The 16,547-nt window shown below is 40.6% G+C and overlaps 1 protein-coding gene across 1 annotated transcript in view; it reads left to right on the top strand.

Moving 5' to 3' along the window:
• Meiob (meiosis specific with OB-fold) overlaps positions 1-16,547 on the top strand; it is a 29,225-nt gene that overhangs the window by 12,256 nt on the left and 422 nt on the right. The window contains exons 6-12 of the mRNA XM_038328142.2: positions 1,910-2,010; positions 2,949-3,001; positions 3,088-3,183; positions 8,108-8,206; positions 10,249-10,402; positions 11,647-11,830; positions 13,830-13,916. Of these exons, the coding sequence (XP_038184070.1) occupies positions 1,910-2,010; positions 2,949-3,001; positions 3,088-3,183; positions 8,108-8,206; positions 10,249-10,402; positions 11,647-11,830; positions 13,830-13,916 (774 nt within the window). The remainder of the gene's footprint in view (positions 1-1,909; positions 2,011-2,948; positions 3,002-3,087; positions 3,184-8,107; positions 8,207-10,248; positions 10,403-11,646; positions 11,831-13,829; positions 13,917-16,547) is intronic.

Genomic DNA, 16,547 nt, shown 5'->3' with positions numbered 1-16,547 from the left:
GCATCTGTTTCAGTAACTGTGACAAGCTCTGAGTTTAGCAGATTAACAGACAAAGGCACTGCAAAAAGGTTTAAAGGTGGACCTCAAACGTATACTTTGAAGGACTTAGAGTGTGGCTCTATGCTTCTCCCACCCCCACCCCAAAAAGTAAATCTTCACAAAATATAGCAATGCAGAAAATTGTTGTTGAGGATAGAGAATCTGATACTCTATATGACAATCTTGAATCAAAATCACTCTCCAGGCCATTTTAGCCAACCCTTAGTTGTTTCCTTGACATCCTCTAATGTGATTTCATTTGTATATAAAACCTAGAAACAGCTCACCTCACCTCCATGAGCATGGCACCCTCTTTTGTATGTCATATCACTTTTTTAATGCTTTTTATATTCCCGTTTGACTTCTCAACCCCAAAGACAGTATTTTACCTATTCCCCTTGCTATGGCTGACCTCTCATATCCTCTGGCCTTTGCTTCTTCTGACCTTCTCTTGTAGGTCCTGTTTCATGGAACCTTTGCGTTTCTCTTAGATATTTCCCACAGTGCTCACAAGTGCCGCTGTGGTAGTGACTTAGGAGAGGATCAAATGGCTAGTCTTTGGGCCTTCACTTGAGGCTACCAGAGATGATGCTCTCCTCTCCTCTCTCTCTCTCCCTCCCTCCCTCCCTCTCCCTCTCCCTCTCCCCCTCCCTCCCTCCCTCCCTCCCTCTCCCTCTCTCTCTCTCTCTCTCTCTCGGTATGTGTTGAGAGACTGTCTCACTAAGTACCAGGCTGGCCTTGACGTCACAGAGATTCTCCTGCCTCTGTTTCCTGAGTGCTGTGATTAAAGGTGTATACCACCATATCCAGCCACTTGTATTCTTGTGAAAAACCCTGCTGGTCAGAGACACAAGACCCTCTGAGTCCACCTCTACTTCTTTGATATATTCCCTGCATTGTGGGCAGAATTGGACATCAAATCATAGTGCTTTTCCTATGCATTCCCTCATTTGGTCCTCACATTTTTAACCCCAAGAAGGAGACAAGGGAGGCATCAATATTCAGGAGACTGAGGCCTAGGAAGTTGGAGTGCAAGCTTTCACAACAACTTCATGCCAGACTCTGTGCTAAGCCTTGGGAAGAGACATCCTTTCAAATTTATGTCACAAGCAGGTCTATCCTGGAGCATTTGTCCTGGCACGTTTGTTTGTTTGTTTAGCTTTTTGTTGTTGTTTTGCTTTTTTCAGACAGTTTGTCTCTGTGTAGTCCTAGCTATCCTGGAACTTGCTATGTAGACCAGGCTGTCCTCAAACTCAAAGATCTTCACCTGCTTCTGCCTCTAAAGTGCTTGGAGTAAAGGTTTGTAGTAAAAAAGCTACACCCAGCTTTTTTTTTTTTTGGTTTTTCGAGACAGGGTTTCTCTGCAGCTTTTTTAGAGCCTGTCCTGGAACTAGCTCTTGTAGACCAGGCTGGCCTCGAACTCACAGAGATCCGCCTGCCTCTGCCTCCCGAGTGCTGGGATTAAAGGCGTGCGCCACCACCGCCCGGCTTACACCCAGCTTTATGTATTCAAGTCAGGATCTTGATGCGGCTCAGGCTGGGCTTGAACTCAATTGCAATCCTACCTCAGTCTTCCAAGTGCTGGAGTGATAGTTGTCTTTACCACAGCCGGCTGTCCTAGTATCTTGACAAACAGTTTTTATTTGTCTCATGTTTGAGCACATATGTCTGTATTCTCTCTTCAAAGTGTTCAGATTTATAAGTTCAGCTAAGTACACCTAGTTTAGGCACAAAGTACATGTAGATAATTTATTACTGATCCTTTCCTTGTTAATATTTATAATTTCATGGTCAAAAGGAAACTATTTGATTACATTTAAGTACCTCTATGTATGTAGGAGAGAAATAATAATTTCCTTCGATTTCTAAGGTTGGAGAGCCAAAATACTTTACAACTTCAGACCGAAGAAAAGGCCAGAGGTGTGAAGTTAAACTCTTTGATGAAACAGAGCCTTCTTTCACAATGACATGGTAATCTCCCAGATCTGTCCCTGTGATAGCCTGCTCTTATTACAGAGACAGAAAACTTTCATTTTATGAACAAATGTTGTATCAAGAGGTATCATAATAAGTGATAAGCAACATTTGAAAAACAAACTTCTTTCTTGAAGGTTGAGATTTTTCCGTATGCAACCTTAGATGGCATAGAATAACTTAGAGGTACTCCACTGTTACAAATTTTATTATTCTGCTTTATAACAAATAATGTTTTATTGGGGTCCACTGATTAGGAGCAAATCAAACTTTTTGAGATTCACTGGTACCCTGGATAATAGGCTATACTCTAAAGTCCTTCCTAATATCTCTGCCTGCAAGCACCATTACCTATCAAGTCCCCTGAACTATGTATCCATTTGGGAGACACAACTGTAATGGTTAGAAGGCTCAACATTGAAGATTTTAGATCTTGAATCCTTCAGTTCTAAGTAACCAAGTATTGGGCAATTAAAGGACTTGTGGAGTAGATGTTAAAGATTAGCATATGCTGAAAACCAACTTCTTTGCATAGGTGTTACGTATGTCTTGGGCCTTGGGGATGACTTGGCTAGTAAAGATACTTTCCCAGCAAACCTGGAAATCCAAGTTTGATCCCCAGAGTCCACATAAAGGTGGAAGGAGAAAACAGACTCCATGAGGTTGTCCTCTGACCTCCATGTGTATGTTGTAGCTGGAGTGCACACATGTGGGTGTGCGTGTGTGTACACAAATACACATAGTAGTAATAGATTAGAAAATTTAAAGTACAACGTCTTAACCTCTTTGGTTACCTGGAAATTGCTAACCCCAGTCACTAAGGCAGTTTTTGTTTTTTTATGTTTGGGAGGTTCTTTTAAGGGGGGTGTTAATACATCACAGCCAGATTTTTTTAATGTATTCACTTTGTTTCACTTCCTTTTAAACAAATGCAGTTGGGATAATGAATCCATTCTACTTGCACAGAGCTGGATGGCACGAGAAACAGGTCTTTAATTTTATGATTGTGTTGAAAATATTTATCATTTTCATCCCTCATATATTAACTTTAAAAATGGTTTCTCTCCAAAACAGTAATATTTGCCTCAGATGTAAGAATAAATTTTAACAAATTTCAGAATTGCATGGCAGCCACAGTAATCTCAAAAACCATTATCACAACTAATCCAGGTAAAATACTTTCTGTTTTTCATTCTTTTGGAAGTGATCATGAACATATGCCAATATTTGTACAATGCATTTAAGAATCAAACTGTAGGTTACATTTTAAAAAGCTTTTTACTGAAGATAGCTGAGGAATGTTGAGGTAAGGGGGAGACACATCCCTAACAATTTTCTCTAACCAGGTCCCACCTCCTAATATTTATTAAGCAATGAATTCAACAATAGATGGATGTATTGATGAGGTCAGGGCTCTTAGGAATTAATCACCTCTTAATAATGTCACTATCAAAAAAAGAAAAAATAATAATGTCACTATCTTGGGACTAATCCTGCAACAAATGAGGCATTGGGGTCATTTTATACCCAAATCATGACACAGTATTCACATTTTTGTGGTAAAAACACAAAATACATTATTAGTGTTATTTAGGAATGCAGCCTGAGGAGTGTACACTTGAGTTTGGTTCCCAGCACCCTACAAACACCTGTAACTCCAAGGGGATGTTACACCCTCTTCTGACCTCTGTGGGCACCTACACACATATGCTATACCCTGTACAGACACATATATGTGCATATAATTAAAAATCTTATTGTTACTTTGAGACAAGGTCTTACTGTGTAGCACTCACTGGCCTGGAACTCACAAATTTAATAATTTGATGTAGTATACTATTCTATTATGTGGTATTATTAGCAATAGACACTATGTTGTACAACACAGTTCTTGAATTTACTTTGTCAAGGGCTTAAATTTAGCAGAATATTTATAAAGATGTTTAAACTTGGCTGGTTGTTTTAAATCAGACATATTTTAATCTCCTGGGTCATACCTACCTACCTTGTAGAAATGGCTTAGATATTTATCACAGATAACATGTAACTTTTTCCTTATGATTTTCCTGCCTTGAGAGTATTCATTAGAGTGAGAGGGAATTCTGTCTTCTCTATGGACAGTCTGAGCCATGTTCTTTAAGTTGTCCACTGATTTGATTGCTACAGCCCTCTTAGCAGTTCCTCCCCTTCAATGTCCAGTAGTTCTGTTAGAACTTCAAAAACATTCATTCACCCACCCATTAATTCACAAATACTCATAGGATGCTCTTGGCGGGGGGAGGGGGCAAGTTTGAGACAGGCTTTCTCTGTGAAACAGTCCTGGCTGTCCTGGAACTCACCCTGTAGATCAGGCTGGCCTTGATTTTAGAGATCCTCCTGCCTCTGCCTCCCTAGTGCTGGGATTAAAGGCGTGCACCACCACCCCTGGCCATAGAATGCTTTTTATGCACCAACTATATAGATAGCGTCAATCTTTTTTAGAACAAAACAGGAGACAGTGGAGGGTCAGATGGATGCTGGATATTGGAAGACACAATGAAAAAGCATAACCCTTGTTCATGAGGAATCCACCCTCAATTTGAGAAAGAATAGTGATAGGACATATGTAATGGGAGCAGGAGGAAAAACTCCTCCATCCCAAGAAGTTAGAGAAGTTTGGGTACTGTCAGCACAAGTAGTGGATTCTGCAACAAAAGAGAGTCGTCATGTTGGAGGCTGGGGTCTTGGGACTGAAAAGCATTAGAATCCTGTGAAGACCCTTTCAAAGTGATTTTCTTGCCTTATGACATGCCATCTAACTACTCTTGAGAAAACTCATTCTTAATTTGAGGAACAAATCTTTAAAATAACATTAAGAAACAATTTTAGCTGGGTGGTGATGGCGCACGCCTTTAATCCCAGCATTTGGGAGGAAGAGGCAGTCAGCTCTCTCTGAGTTTCAGGCCAGCCTGGTTTACAGAGTGAGTTCAAGGACAGGCTCTAAAGCTATACAGAAACCCTGTATTGAAAAACAAAACAAAACAAACGTTTTTTTTTTTACATCTAGCCAAGGAGCCGGGCCTGGTGACTCACACCTTTAATTGTTTTTTAGGCATTATAAAAACCTTTTTAAAAAATTTTTTGACAATATGTAAATTGTTATCAAAGTTTTTTTCTGTGATTTTATCCAGCAGAATATTGCATAACACAAAAGTAGAAATATGTATCTTAATCAAAAGTGATAAGTACTTGTAACCCATATATTTTATTTATTTATTTGTTTGTTTGTTTGTTTGTTTTGTGGAAACAAAAGCATTTTTAAACATAATGCATCTTTGACATTTATTTTTAAATTAATGTTTTTTAAAGTTACAGGTTGGTATAATTTAAAACCTTTTATAAGCTGTATCAGGACAGGAAAGAGTTAAGAGAGGAAACTGCTGGCCAGCAGAAGAGACCTTGAGTGTTATCACAGTGAAGAACTTAGCTCAGAAGAGAAAAGAGGCACAGAGAGTGTTCTAAGCTGTCAATGCTATTTATTTATTTATTTATTTATTTATTTATTTTTGGGGGGGTTTTCGAGACAGGGTTTCTCTGTAGCTTTTTAGATCCTGTCCTGAAACTAGCTCTTGTAGACCAGGCTGGCCTCGAACTCACAGAGATCCGTCTGCCTCTGCCTCCCGAGTGCTGGGATTAAAGGCGTGCGCCACCAGCGCCTGGCTTGTCAATGCTTTTTTTAAAAAGTTTTTTGTTAACTTTTCTCTGACCATGATCTCAGACTTTTTGTTTTATATTTGCCTACTATATTTATATTACTATAAAAAATATACTATATTTGTTTTATATTTTTAATTTTAATTTTTATTTTTACTCTTATCTAAGAGCGTTCCATCCTTATGGAACTTGGATTTACATTCATTTTTCCAATGTCTTCCTTTTTGACATCTTGGACAGTTACCTGGGGGAGGGCCTCTTTTGCCCTCCTTCCTTTCCCCAGGGCAATTCTTTTGTACATGACCTGATTCCCCACATTTATAACAAGTGGGAGCTGAGGGGTTCTTTGACCTCCTCAGTAGGTTTTCTTAACATAGGCGCTGAACTTCCGTCCCTTCATTCCTTCAGCATAGGCCATCCCTAGGACTATGGCTGGTGAGGCATCTGTACAGGCTTTAATGTAGCCCTGTATGGTTCCTGTCTTTCTGATGGGCCTTATAAGGTCCTGGCATAGAGCATTGGCATTTTCCCATGCCAATTGTTTAAGGAGCATGTCTGTGAAGAAATCTCCCAAAGACTGCTCTGATATTCTCAGTCCTCTACTTGCCATTATATGTTTAAATACTAAGTAAAACTTTCTTTTCTGCTTTGACTTAATGAGCCCCATGGTTTACCTCAAGATTACTTGCACTACTTAACCGATGATCCTTTATCGGCGGAACTGCAGATTCCTGGCAAGAGCCTGCTCGTTACCTTGAAAAGAAAAGAGAGGAATTACCGTCCAAGGTCCCTGTTCGGGCGCCACCTACCACGGACCAGCTCAGGGGAGCCACTCAGACCGTGGGAGAAGCAGGGTCTTGGTACACAGGAAGGCACAAGTTCAGCGAATGACAGACAGACACAATACACAAAAGAGTGGTTGGAGCCGGGCGGTGGTGGCGCACGCCTTTAATCCCAGCACTCGGGAGGCAGAGGCAGGCGGATCTCTGAGTTCGAGGCCAGCCTGGTCTACAAGAGCAAGCTCCAGGACAGGCTCTAGAAACTACAGGGAAACCCTGTCTTGAAAAACCAAAAAAAAAAAAAAAAAGAGTGGTTGGAATCTGCTGCAATTTTACTAAATTCATGTTTTCATTATATAGTATTCAAACAAAGAACATATCAGAAGGTCATGTGTCATCCATCAGTTGGCACAGTGTGAAAGCTTCTTTTAGTCACATTATCAGGGACAGGTGTTAGACATAAAACATCTTTAAAAAAGGAAATCCTGTCCTTGGGAACTTAAACCTCAGACAAGTGATTTCATCTTATGAATAGAGAGTTTCTGTCTCATTATCGCTATCATGGCCCTTCCTTTTTCTAACCCTTTCTTTATCTCATCTAGTGACCAAATATGCCTAATCAGTTCTCTGCACCTGTGGAGATATACTTTTTAGTACCTTCTTATGCAGCAGACACCATGGGGGTTGGGATCTAGCAAGCCTATTCATAAAGTTCAAAGTATAATACAACAGTCTTTGCCCATCAACATTAACCCATCTATTCCCTTGCTCATCATACTTCCCGTGTATGACAAAGGTTCTGCTGTAGTCTCATACATTCCCATACTGTGCTTCCCTATCTCAAAGCTGTTCCTGAAGAGAATGATCCTTGTCTTGTATATATAAAGACTATCATTATTATGAAAGAAATTGTGCAAATCTCATATCCCGCATAGCCAGCTAATCGAGAAACCTGTCTATGCCCCAAGGGCAGCCAATACCGGGCTGTCTGCCATTGACCTCCAGGAAGCCTAGTCCCATGGGACACGTAGCTCCCATCTGGCATAATGACATATATCATGTCACACAGACAACACTGGAGTTGGTATGGCAGTTGGGGCCCTAAAATTAATTTTTAATTAACAAAATTAATAAAATAATGAAAAATGAACATGCAAATAATTTATAATCATATTACCTAGAAATAATAATTTTGCCACATCTAGTCTTTCAGACAATATTATATAGTAATGTTTTTCAGTTTAAAAGACTGAGCGGTGGTGGCACACACCTTTGGGAGGCAGAGGCAGGAGGATCTCTGTGAGTTAGAGGCCAGCCTGGTCTACAGAGTAAGTTCCAGGACAGTCAGGGCTGTTACACAGAGAAACCCTGTCTCAAAAAAACAAAAAACAAACAAGTCTTAATACCACATTTTTGTAAGGCTGTTCTTTTCACTAGCACAGTTACAGCATCTTTTCATGTTGATTCATTTTGCCTTACAGTGTTAATGGCTTAATGATAATTCTATTGGATTATGATCTTATGTGGTATCATGTTTTACAATTAAGATAATTTTAGATGTTTTATAGTAATTTAAAAGATAATTGTTTGACTCTTTCCTTATTATGCATTTTTAATTTAAGATACACCAGAAGCCAATATCCTTCTGAATTATATAAGAGAAAATAAAGAAACAAATGTGGCTGATGAAATTGACAGTTATTTGAAAGAATCCATAAACGGTAAGTGACTGTCTAGATGAGAAAGAGAGGGTGAGAGAGATGACTTTTCACTCTTGGGGTCATGCATTCTAACCAATTGTTGTTTGCTGAATTATATTCCTAGCTCCTCTTTTGATTTCTTTTGTTGTAATCTTTTTCTGAGACTGGGTCTCACTATGTAGCCCTGGCTGACCTATAGCTCACTATGTATACTAGGCTGATATCTGCCTGCCTCTGCCTTCCTAGTGCTGGGATTAAAAGTGTGAGTCATTGCCGGGCGGTGGTGGCGCACGCCTTTAATCCCAGCACTCGGGAGGCAGAGGCAGGTGGATCTCTGAGTTCGAGGCCAGCCTGGTCTACAAGAGCTAGTTCCAGGACAGGCTCTAGAAACTACAGGTAAACCCTGTCTCAAAAAAAAAAAGTGTGAGTCATCACACCTGACATTAAAATTTTTAATTTATTTTATATGCATGGGAGTTTTACCTACATATATGTTTGTGTACTATGTGTACCCGTGGAAGCCACAAGAGGGTGTTGAATCCCTTAGAACTGGAGTTACAGATGATTGTGAGTAACCATGTAGGTATTGAGAATTGAACCTAGGTCTTCTTCAAGAGTAGCTAGTGCTCTTAACCACTGAGTTGTTTCTCCAGCCCCTAATTTTTTAACAGGGGAGCTTATCATCCAGTCTGGGGGCTGAAGAGATGGCTCAGCATTTGAGAGTACTGGCTGGTCTTCTTCCAGAAGACCCAGGTTCAGTTCCCAGCACCCACATGGTAGCTCACAACTGTCTGCAACTCCAAGATCTGATACCCTCACACAGACATACATGCAGGCAGAACACCAATGCAAATAAAAAAATATTAGCCAATCTGAGAGAGCTAATGAGTCTTTCCTCAGGCAAGTGCAATGCTCACAAAATTTGGCAGAAAGTCTTGTATTTATGAGATCCTGAGTTCAATCCATATATGTATACATATATGCAAATGTGTAATCCAGATGTTCTGGATGAGTCTCCATGCCCCACTCTCCTTAGTTTTGTTTGTTTATTTGTTTTTTTTTGAAACAGGGTTTCTCTGTAGCTTTGGAGCCTGTCTTAGAACTTGCTCTGTAGACCAGGTTAGCCTGGAACTCATGGAGAGCCGCCTGTCTCTGCTTCCCAAGTGCTGGGACCAAGGGCGTGTGCACCACCACTGCCTGCCTACCTTCTTAGCTTTATAAATTTATTTATTCTTCTCTCATACAATACATCCCAGCCACAGCCTCCCTCCCTCCCCATCCCCTCACTCTTCCTCTCCCCCAGGTCTACTGCTCCTCTTTTTCCTTTCAGACTTCCCAGTGATATCGACTGAACATGGCCTAATGATGTGCAATAAGACTAGGCACAAACCCTCATATTATATCAAGACTGGACAAGGCAACCCAGTAGGAGGAAAATAATCACAAGAGAAGGCAAAAGAGTCATACACACCTCACTCCTAGACTTAGGAAATCCCACAAACACCCCAAGCTAAACAAACAACCATAGCATGTATGCAGAGGACCTAGTGCAGACGCATACAGACTTCAGTCTCTGTGAGCCCCTATGAGCCCTGCTTAGTTGATTCTGTGAGCTGTGTTCTCCTGATGTCCTTGACCCCTCTGGCTCCTATAATCTTTGTTCCCTCTCTTCGGCAGGGTTCCCAGAGCTCTGCCTATTGTTTGGGTGTATGTCTCTACATCTGCTCCAATCAGCTCCTGGAGGAAGCCTCTCTGATAATGATAATTGGGCTAAACACCAATATAGAGTTCTGGTGGCTGAAGTGACCTGTCTCTTCTTACTTTTTTAATGCTATCATTTGATAATTAGAAATTCTTTATTCAGTGAAGACTTAATTTCTCATTCCTTTTCTTATTTTGTGATGTTCAAATCCATTATATAGACACATTTAATATAGCTAATAGAGTGTTGTTCTTAACAACTTAAATGTCTTCCTTGAATTTTGTTGCTTTTGTATTGGGATGTAAGCTTTTGTTATATTTGAGAACATATATAGAATTGTAATACTTGTTTTTATTTTTAGTAAACACAATAGTTGATGTCTATACAGTGGAACAGTTAAAAGTAAAAGCTTTGAGAAGTGAAGGAAAAGCTGATCCTTTCTATGGCATCCTCTATGCTTACATTTCTACACTGAACATTGATGATGAAACTACCAAAGTGGTTAGAAATAGATGGTAAGTAGACACTGTTTTTAACAAGTTCATGTTTGTACAAAATAACTTTGCCCTAACAGTGGTTGTATGAAAGAAGTTTTCATAGAAATAAACCATAATTAAAGGTTTCCATGACAAAATATATTCTGTGCTGGATAGTTTTATGTCAATTTGACACAAGTCAGAGTTATCTGAAAGGAGAGAACCTCAGTTGAAATGGCCTGTGGAAGGCGGCTTTGGGAGAAGTGGGGACATGGGGAATAGAGCATCAAGAAGCAAGAGGGCTCGAGGGGGAGGCAGCTAGGTCCTTGGCGACTCAGTATCTGGGGCAAATAAATAAAAGTTTTAAAGTAGGGGGCTGGAGAGATGGCTCAGCGGTTAAGAGGCTGTTCTTCCAGAGGACCTGGGTTCAATTCCCAGCACCCACGTGACAGCTAACAACTGTCTGTAACTCCAGTTTCTGGGGATCTGATACCTTCACACCAATCCACATAAAATAAAGTTAAATAAATTATTTTTTAAAAAAGACAGACACTAGAAACAGGTTCAGCATTGAAGCATACATTTGCCTGAATGTAGTCCACTGAAAATTCAAATTTAAAATAAAAAAAAAAGTTTTAAAGTATAGAGATAGAACCTGGTGTAATGGTACCCTTCTAAAATCTTAATGCTTGGGAGATGGAAGCAGGAAAATCATGAATTCAAAGCTAGCTTGTGCTACATGAGACCCTGTCTAAAAAGCAGAAAACAACTCTCAACCAATACAAACAAAAGGACAGCTGGGTGGTGGTGGCGCAGGCTTTTAACCCCAGCACTGAGGAAGGAGAGGCAAACGGATCTCAATGAGTTCAAGGCCAGCCTGGTCTGTCAAGCGAGTTCCAGGACAGGCTCCGAAGCTACACAGAGAAACTCTGTCTCAAGAAACAAAACAAACAACAACAACAAACAAAAGGACAGAGAGAACTTTCTTACCCTCTTCCTAATGCACTCCAGAAGTTACATTTTGCAAGATATTATGCCTTTTTTTTCAGTCAGGATAGTGAATTCATCTGTCTGATTATCTCATCCAAGTCCCAGATTTACATTGTATATGTATGTTCTATATAGTTTTGGTACAGTATGGGTTTGTGGATCTAGTTTCATAGTAAAGATACTAACCTCTGGGATTTTAGAACATTTTATAATGTTATTAGAATGTTAAAGAGATAATACTACTAGAGATCAAATTTGTCACTATCTTTTGAAAAACCTTTGTTTCTTTTCAGTTCCAGCTGTGGTTATATTGTAAATGAAGCTTCCAACACTTGTACAATTTGTAACAAAGATTCTTCCAGACTTAAGTCACTTTTTCTCAGTTTTGATCTATTGGTTGATCTTACTGACCACACTGGAACACTCCATTCCTGCAGTCTCACCGGAAGTATCGCTGAGGAAACTTTGGGTTGCACGGTAAATATCAGAAAATAAGAAATATATACAAATATTTCTAATCCTCTTGTATATTCCTTCTTAAAACTATAGATTATTGCTGGACGGTGGTGGCGCACGCCTTTAATCCCAGTACTCAGGAGGCAGAGGCAGGCGGATCTCTGTGAGTTTGAGGCCAGCCTGGTCTACAAGAGATAGTTCTAGGACAGGCTCCAAAGCTACAGAGAAACCCTGTCATGAAAAACCAAAACCAAAAAAAAAAAGCTAGATTATTTTGTTGAACATTTGGTAGAAACTAATCACTTAATAGAAATCTTGGGGGAAAGCCCTCTTGGTTTAAACATACATATTTAAAAATTTTTCTTTTTGCCGGGCGGTGGTGGCGCACGCCTTTAATCCCAGCACTCGGGAGGCAGAGGCAGGCGGATCTCTGTGAGTTCGAGACCAGCCTGGTCTACAAGAGCTAGTTCCAGGGCAGGCTCCAAAGCCACAGAGAAACCCTGTCTCGAAAAACCAAAAAAAAAAAAAAAAAATTTTCTTTTTTTTAAAAAAAAGAAAACAAACCATCTTTTTTCATTATACATACCAATCCAAGTTCCCACTCCCTCCCCTCCTTCCACTCCCTCCACTTACTCCCCACCCCACCCCCGATCCACTCCCCAGAGAGGGCAAGGCACATTGCTTTGGGGAAGGTCCAAGGCCCTCCCTACCATATCTAGGCTTAGCAAGGAATCCATCCAAAGAGACTAGGTTCCCCAAAGCCAGTACATGCAGTAGGGATAAATCCTGGTGCCACTGCCAGTGGCCCCTCAGACTGCCCCAGCCATGCAACTGTCAATCATATTCAAAGGGACTAGTTTGGTCCTATGCTTGTTCCTTCCCAGTCCAGCTGGTGTTGGTGAGCTCCCATTAGCTCAGGCAGACTGTTTCAGTGGGTGTCCCCATCATGGTCTTGACCCCTTTGCTCATATTCTTATTCCTCCCACTCTTCAACTGGACACTGGAGCTCAGTCCAGTGCTCTGATGTGGGTCTCTGCCTCTGTTTCCATCAGTTGCTGGATGAAGGTTCTATGGTGATATTTAAGATATTCATCAGTCTATGCAGTTTAGACTGGTCTTTTTTTTATGGTTTTGAGACAGGATTTCTCTGTGTAACTCTGGCTGTCCTGGAACTCACTGTATAGACCAGGCTTAGCCTCAAACTCACAGAGATTCACCTGCCTCTGCCATCAGAGTACTGAGATTAAAGGTGTGTGCCACCACCAACTAGCTTAAATATGACATTTTATATAGTCAGTTATAAGGGTAAAAACATATTGGAGATATTGATCTGGCATGCATTGGCTGTTGTAGGAGTCTGGATTGGCCATATCTCTTCTCCCCAGCTATATACCTAGTTCACATTTTGTCCTGGTTCTGCAGTACAGACAGCAACAGATACATGGAGACTGGCAGACATTTGTTAAAACCAGGTCACAGCTGAGCATGGTGGTGCATATCTGTAATCTCAGCACTTATGAGATGGAGGCAAGGGGATCATGAGTTAAAGGCCATTCTTGGGTACATAGTGAGTCTGTAGGAGATCCTGGGCTATATGAAATCCTATCTCAAAAAAAAAAAAGAATAAGAGGCCAGCTGGTGGTGGCACATGCCTTTAATCCCAGAACTCAGGAGGCAGAGGCAGGTGGATCTCTGTGAGTTCGAGGCTAGTCTGATCTACAAGAGCTATTTTCAGGTCAGGCTCCAAAGCTACAGAGAAACCCTGTCTCAAAAAATCTTACCATTAAATTTTGGCTCAAAATTCTGAGCCAATTTATTGGGAAGAATTTTTGCTGCTGAACCGTTGATGAGCTTTAGTGATTCTGGTGATAGTTTTCATGCTTTATTCCCTATCAAAAGAACTGAGCTGCAATGCCGTGAGTACAACTCCATTTCTAGTGAGCAAATGTGTTTCACAGTGTGGTCAAATGTTATCCATGTCTACTTCAGAAATACTTATTTGATCCTTTTTTTTAACCAGACAAATGAGTTTCTTGCAATGACAAATGAACAGAGAACAAAACTGAAGTGGCAGTTTCTTTTGGAAAGAAGCAAAATTTATTTAAAAGTGAGTATTTTTAAAGTGGTGGGGTTTTTTTTTATAAATTTAAGCAATAAAAAATCTTCATGGGGATTTTTCTTTTCAGAGCTGAGGCTAAAACCAAGGCCCTTTCATATGCTAAACAAGTGCTCTACCACCAAGCAGCACCCCACCCAGCTCAGGAGTGTGTTTCCATTAATAATTCTCAATTCCAGATGTGCAAAAGGTTTTGGCTGTCATGGAAACAATGGAAATAGTCATAGAATAAAAGGAATTAGCAATGACACCAAGTAGGCTAGTGAGGAAAATGCCCTTTAATGACAAATTTAAGACAAGGCAGCAAAGATTGGGCTGTCTCCACTCCTGCCTGTCTGTGTGGCACTGCTCTTTGAGGAGTGAGAGGGCTGTTAAATAGCAGTTCAGTGTCTTGCATCTCAGCTGACATAGCTGTGGTGTGAACTCCAGTTTCACCTTTCCTTATTGTAGCCTGTGCAATCCCCAGATGTGCGTTCATTTCACCCAGCCTGTAGAGTTATGTGAGCCTACAACTGTGAAGGGCCAGTGCTGACTCCTGAGACGCTCTCCAATGTTAGAGGATAAGGGGATCTTAGTATCGGAACTAGGGAAGGCGGGAGAGTGTGTGACAAATTCTTGGCTCTTGTCCAGGTCACTGGTGCGAGGACAAAAGCCAGTGTTCCTTCCTTCTATGCTTTTAGTATTTTCTGTTGTAATCCTTAGGTACTGAGTTCCAGTTTGTATTTGGATATTTATTCTATTAGAATTTAATATTGAGGAGATGTACAAACATGTTCATGAGCATACATGTATTAGTGCTCAGAGCAATGCTGTCCTCATACTATACAAACTCTGCAAATGGCAGAGAATGGAATAGGAGTGTCAGCACTTTGATATAACTCTAATGACCCTTCTGCGGTCTTTGTGGATGCTGTTTCTACTCCACCATGGACTCAAAGGCAGCTGTACTATTTGCAGATGGTCTTTCTCTAGTAACCTCAAAGTTAATCTGAATAGATTGCAGATATGGAGTCAGCAATGGCCTCGCCAGTATTTCTAGAACTTAGTTTTCAGGTTGTAGTAACCATTGGTCTCAGACTTAGGAGAGAAGTTAGTACTCTACACCTCCCCACATTCATATGGACTCACAAAATGTTCTGTTCTATCTTCATAAGAACACACATGAGGTGGTGGCACATGCCTTTAATTCCAGCACTCGGGAGGCAGAGGCAGGCGGATCTCTGTGAATTCGAGACTAGCCTGGTCTACAAGAGCTAGTTCCAGGACAGGCTCCAAAGCTACAGAGAAACCCTGTCTCGAAATAGTATCTGTATTGGCTACTCTTCCAGAGGACCTGAGTTCATTCCTAGCACCCACATAGGGCTCACAACAGACTTTAACTCCAATTGCAGGGGATCCAGTATCTTCTTCTGGACTTTGAGAGCAACAGCCATGCAAGTGATGTACAGATATGCATGCAAGCAAAATACACATACATGTAAAAATGTATTTGTTTTGTTTTGTTTCTTTTGAGATAGGGTTTCCCTCTGGGCTTGGACTTCATTACTGACTAGTTTCAAATTCTAGGCTACCCTCTTGCCTCAATCTTCCAATTACTGGGATTACAAGCATGAACTTTTATGAGTTTATGGACTAGTGATGGGGCCCCATAGTCAAGACTCTACCAGTAACCCATATACTTGGACTCTAAATGACATTTAAATTGGACTCATGATATATTTTGAGCAGATATAACATGGTTATAGTACACAAGATATATGATGAAGACCAGAGTCTGTGAGCCAGGTGCAGTGCCTTAAGCCTGTATCTACTTGGGAAAGTAAGGTAGGAGCATTGCTTGAGACCAGGAGTTAGAGACCAGCACATGAAATGGCAATCATAAAACCCTATCTCAAATAGGCAAAAATATAAATGTAAGAATTATTATTTGACAATTTGATCAAGTATGCCAGCTAGGAAATCTTAATACCTGGGAGGCAGAGGCAGAAATACCAGAAATTCCAGTTCATTTTCAACAGTATAGGGAGTTTGATGTTATTCTGGGTTATATGAGACTCTGTCTTAAATCCAAAACAAAACTGTCTATAAAGATGAAATATTTTCACCGGGCATTGGTGGCACACATCTTTATTCCCAGCACTTGGGAGGCAGAGGTAGGTGGATCTCTGTGTTCGAGGTCAGCCTGGTCTACAAGAGCTAGTTCCAGGACAGACTCCAAAACTACAGAGAAACCCTGTCTTGAAAAACCAAAAAGAAAAAAGATGAAATATTTTCTGTTTCGTTTTGGTTTTTAGTTTTTCGAGATAGAGTTTTTCTGTAGCTTTGGAACCTGACCTGGAACTAACTCTTGTAGACCAGGCTGGCCTTGAATTCACAAAGATCTGCCTGCCTGTGCCCCCGAGTGCTGGGATTAAAGGTATGCACCACCACTGCCCAGCAATAAAATATTTTCTATAATTCTCTTATTTCAGTTAAAAATGGTTGCCATTTAAAGTGATTCCAAGCTGGGCCCAGCAGTGTACACTTGTAATTCCAGCAATCATGACACCAAAGTAGGAGGCTCATGAGTTTGAAGCCAGTCAGAGCTACACTTTTCTGTTTCAGAAAAGCACAAATCCAAAC

The sequence above is a fragment of the Arvicola amphibius genome, chromosome 4 (assembly GCF_903992535.2).
Source record: "Arvicola amphibius chromosome 4, mArvAmp1.2, whole genome shotgun sequence".
Classification (NCBI taxonomy): domain Eukaryota; kingdom Metazoa; phylum Chordata; class Mammalia; order Rodentia; family Cricetidae; genus Arvicola; species Arvicola amphibius.
Note: the sequence above shows the minus strand (reverse complement) of the source record. Positions and strands in the feature narration are given on the sequence as shown.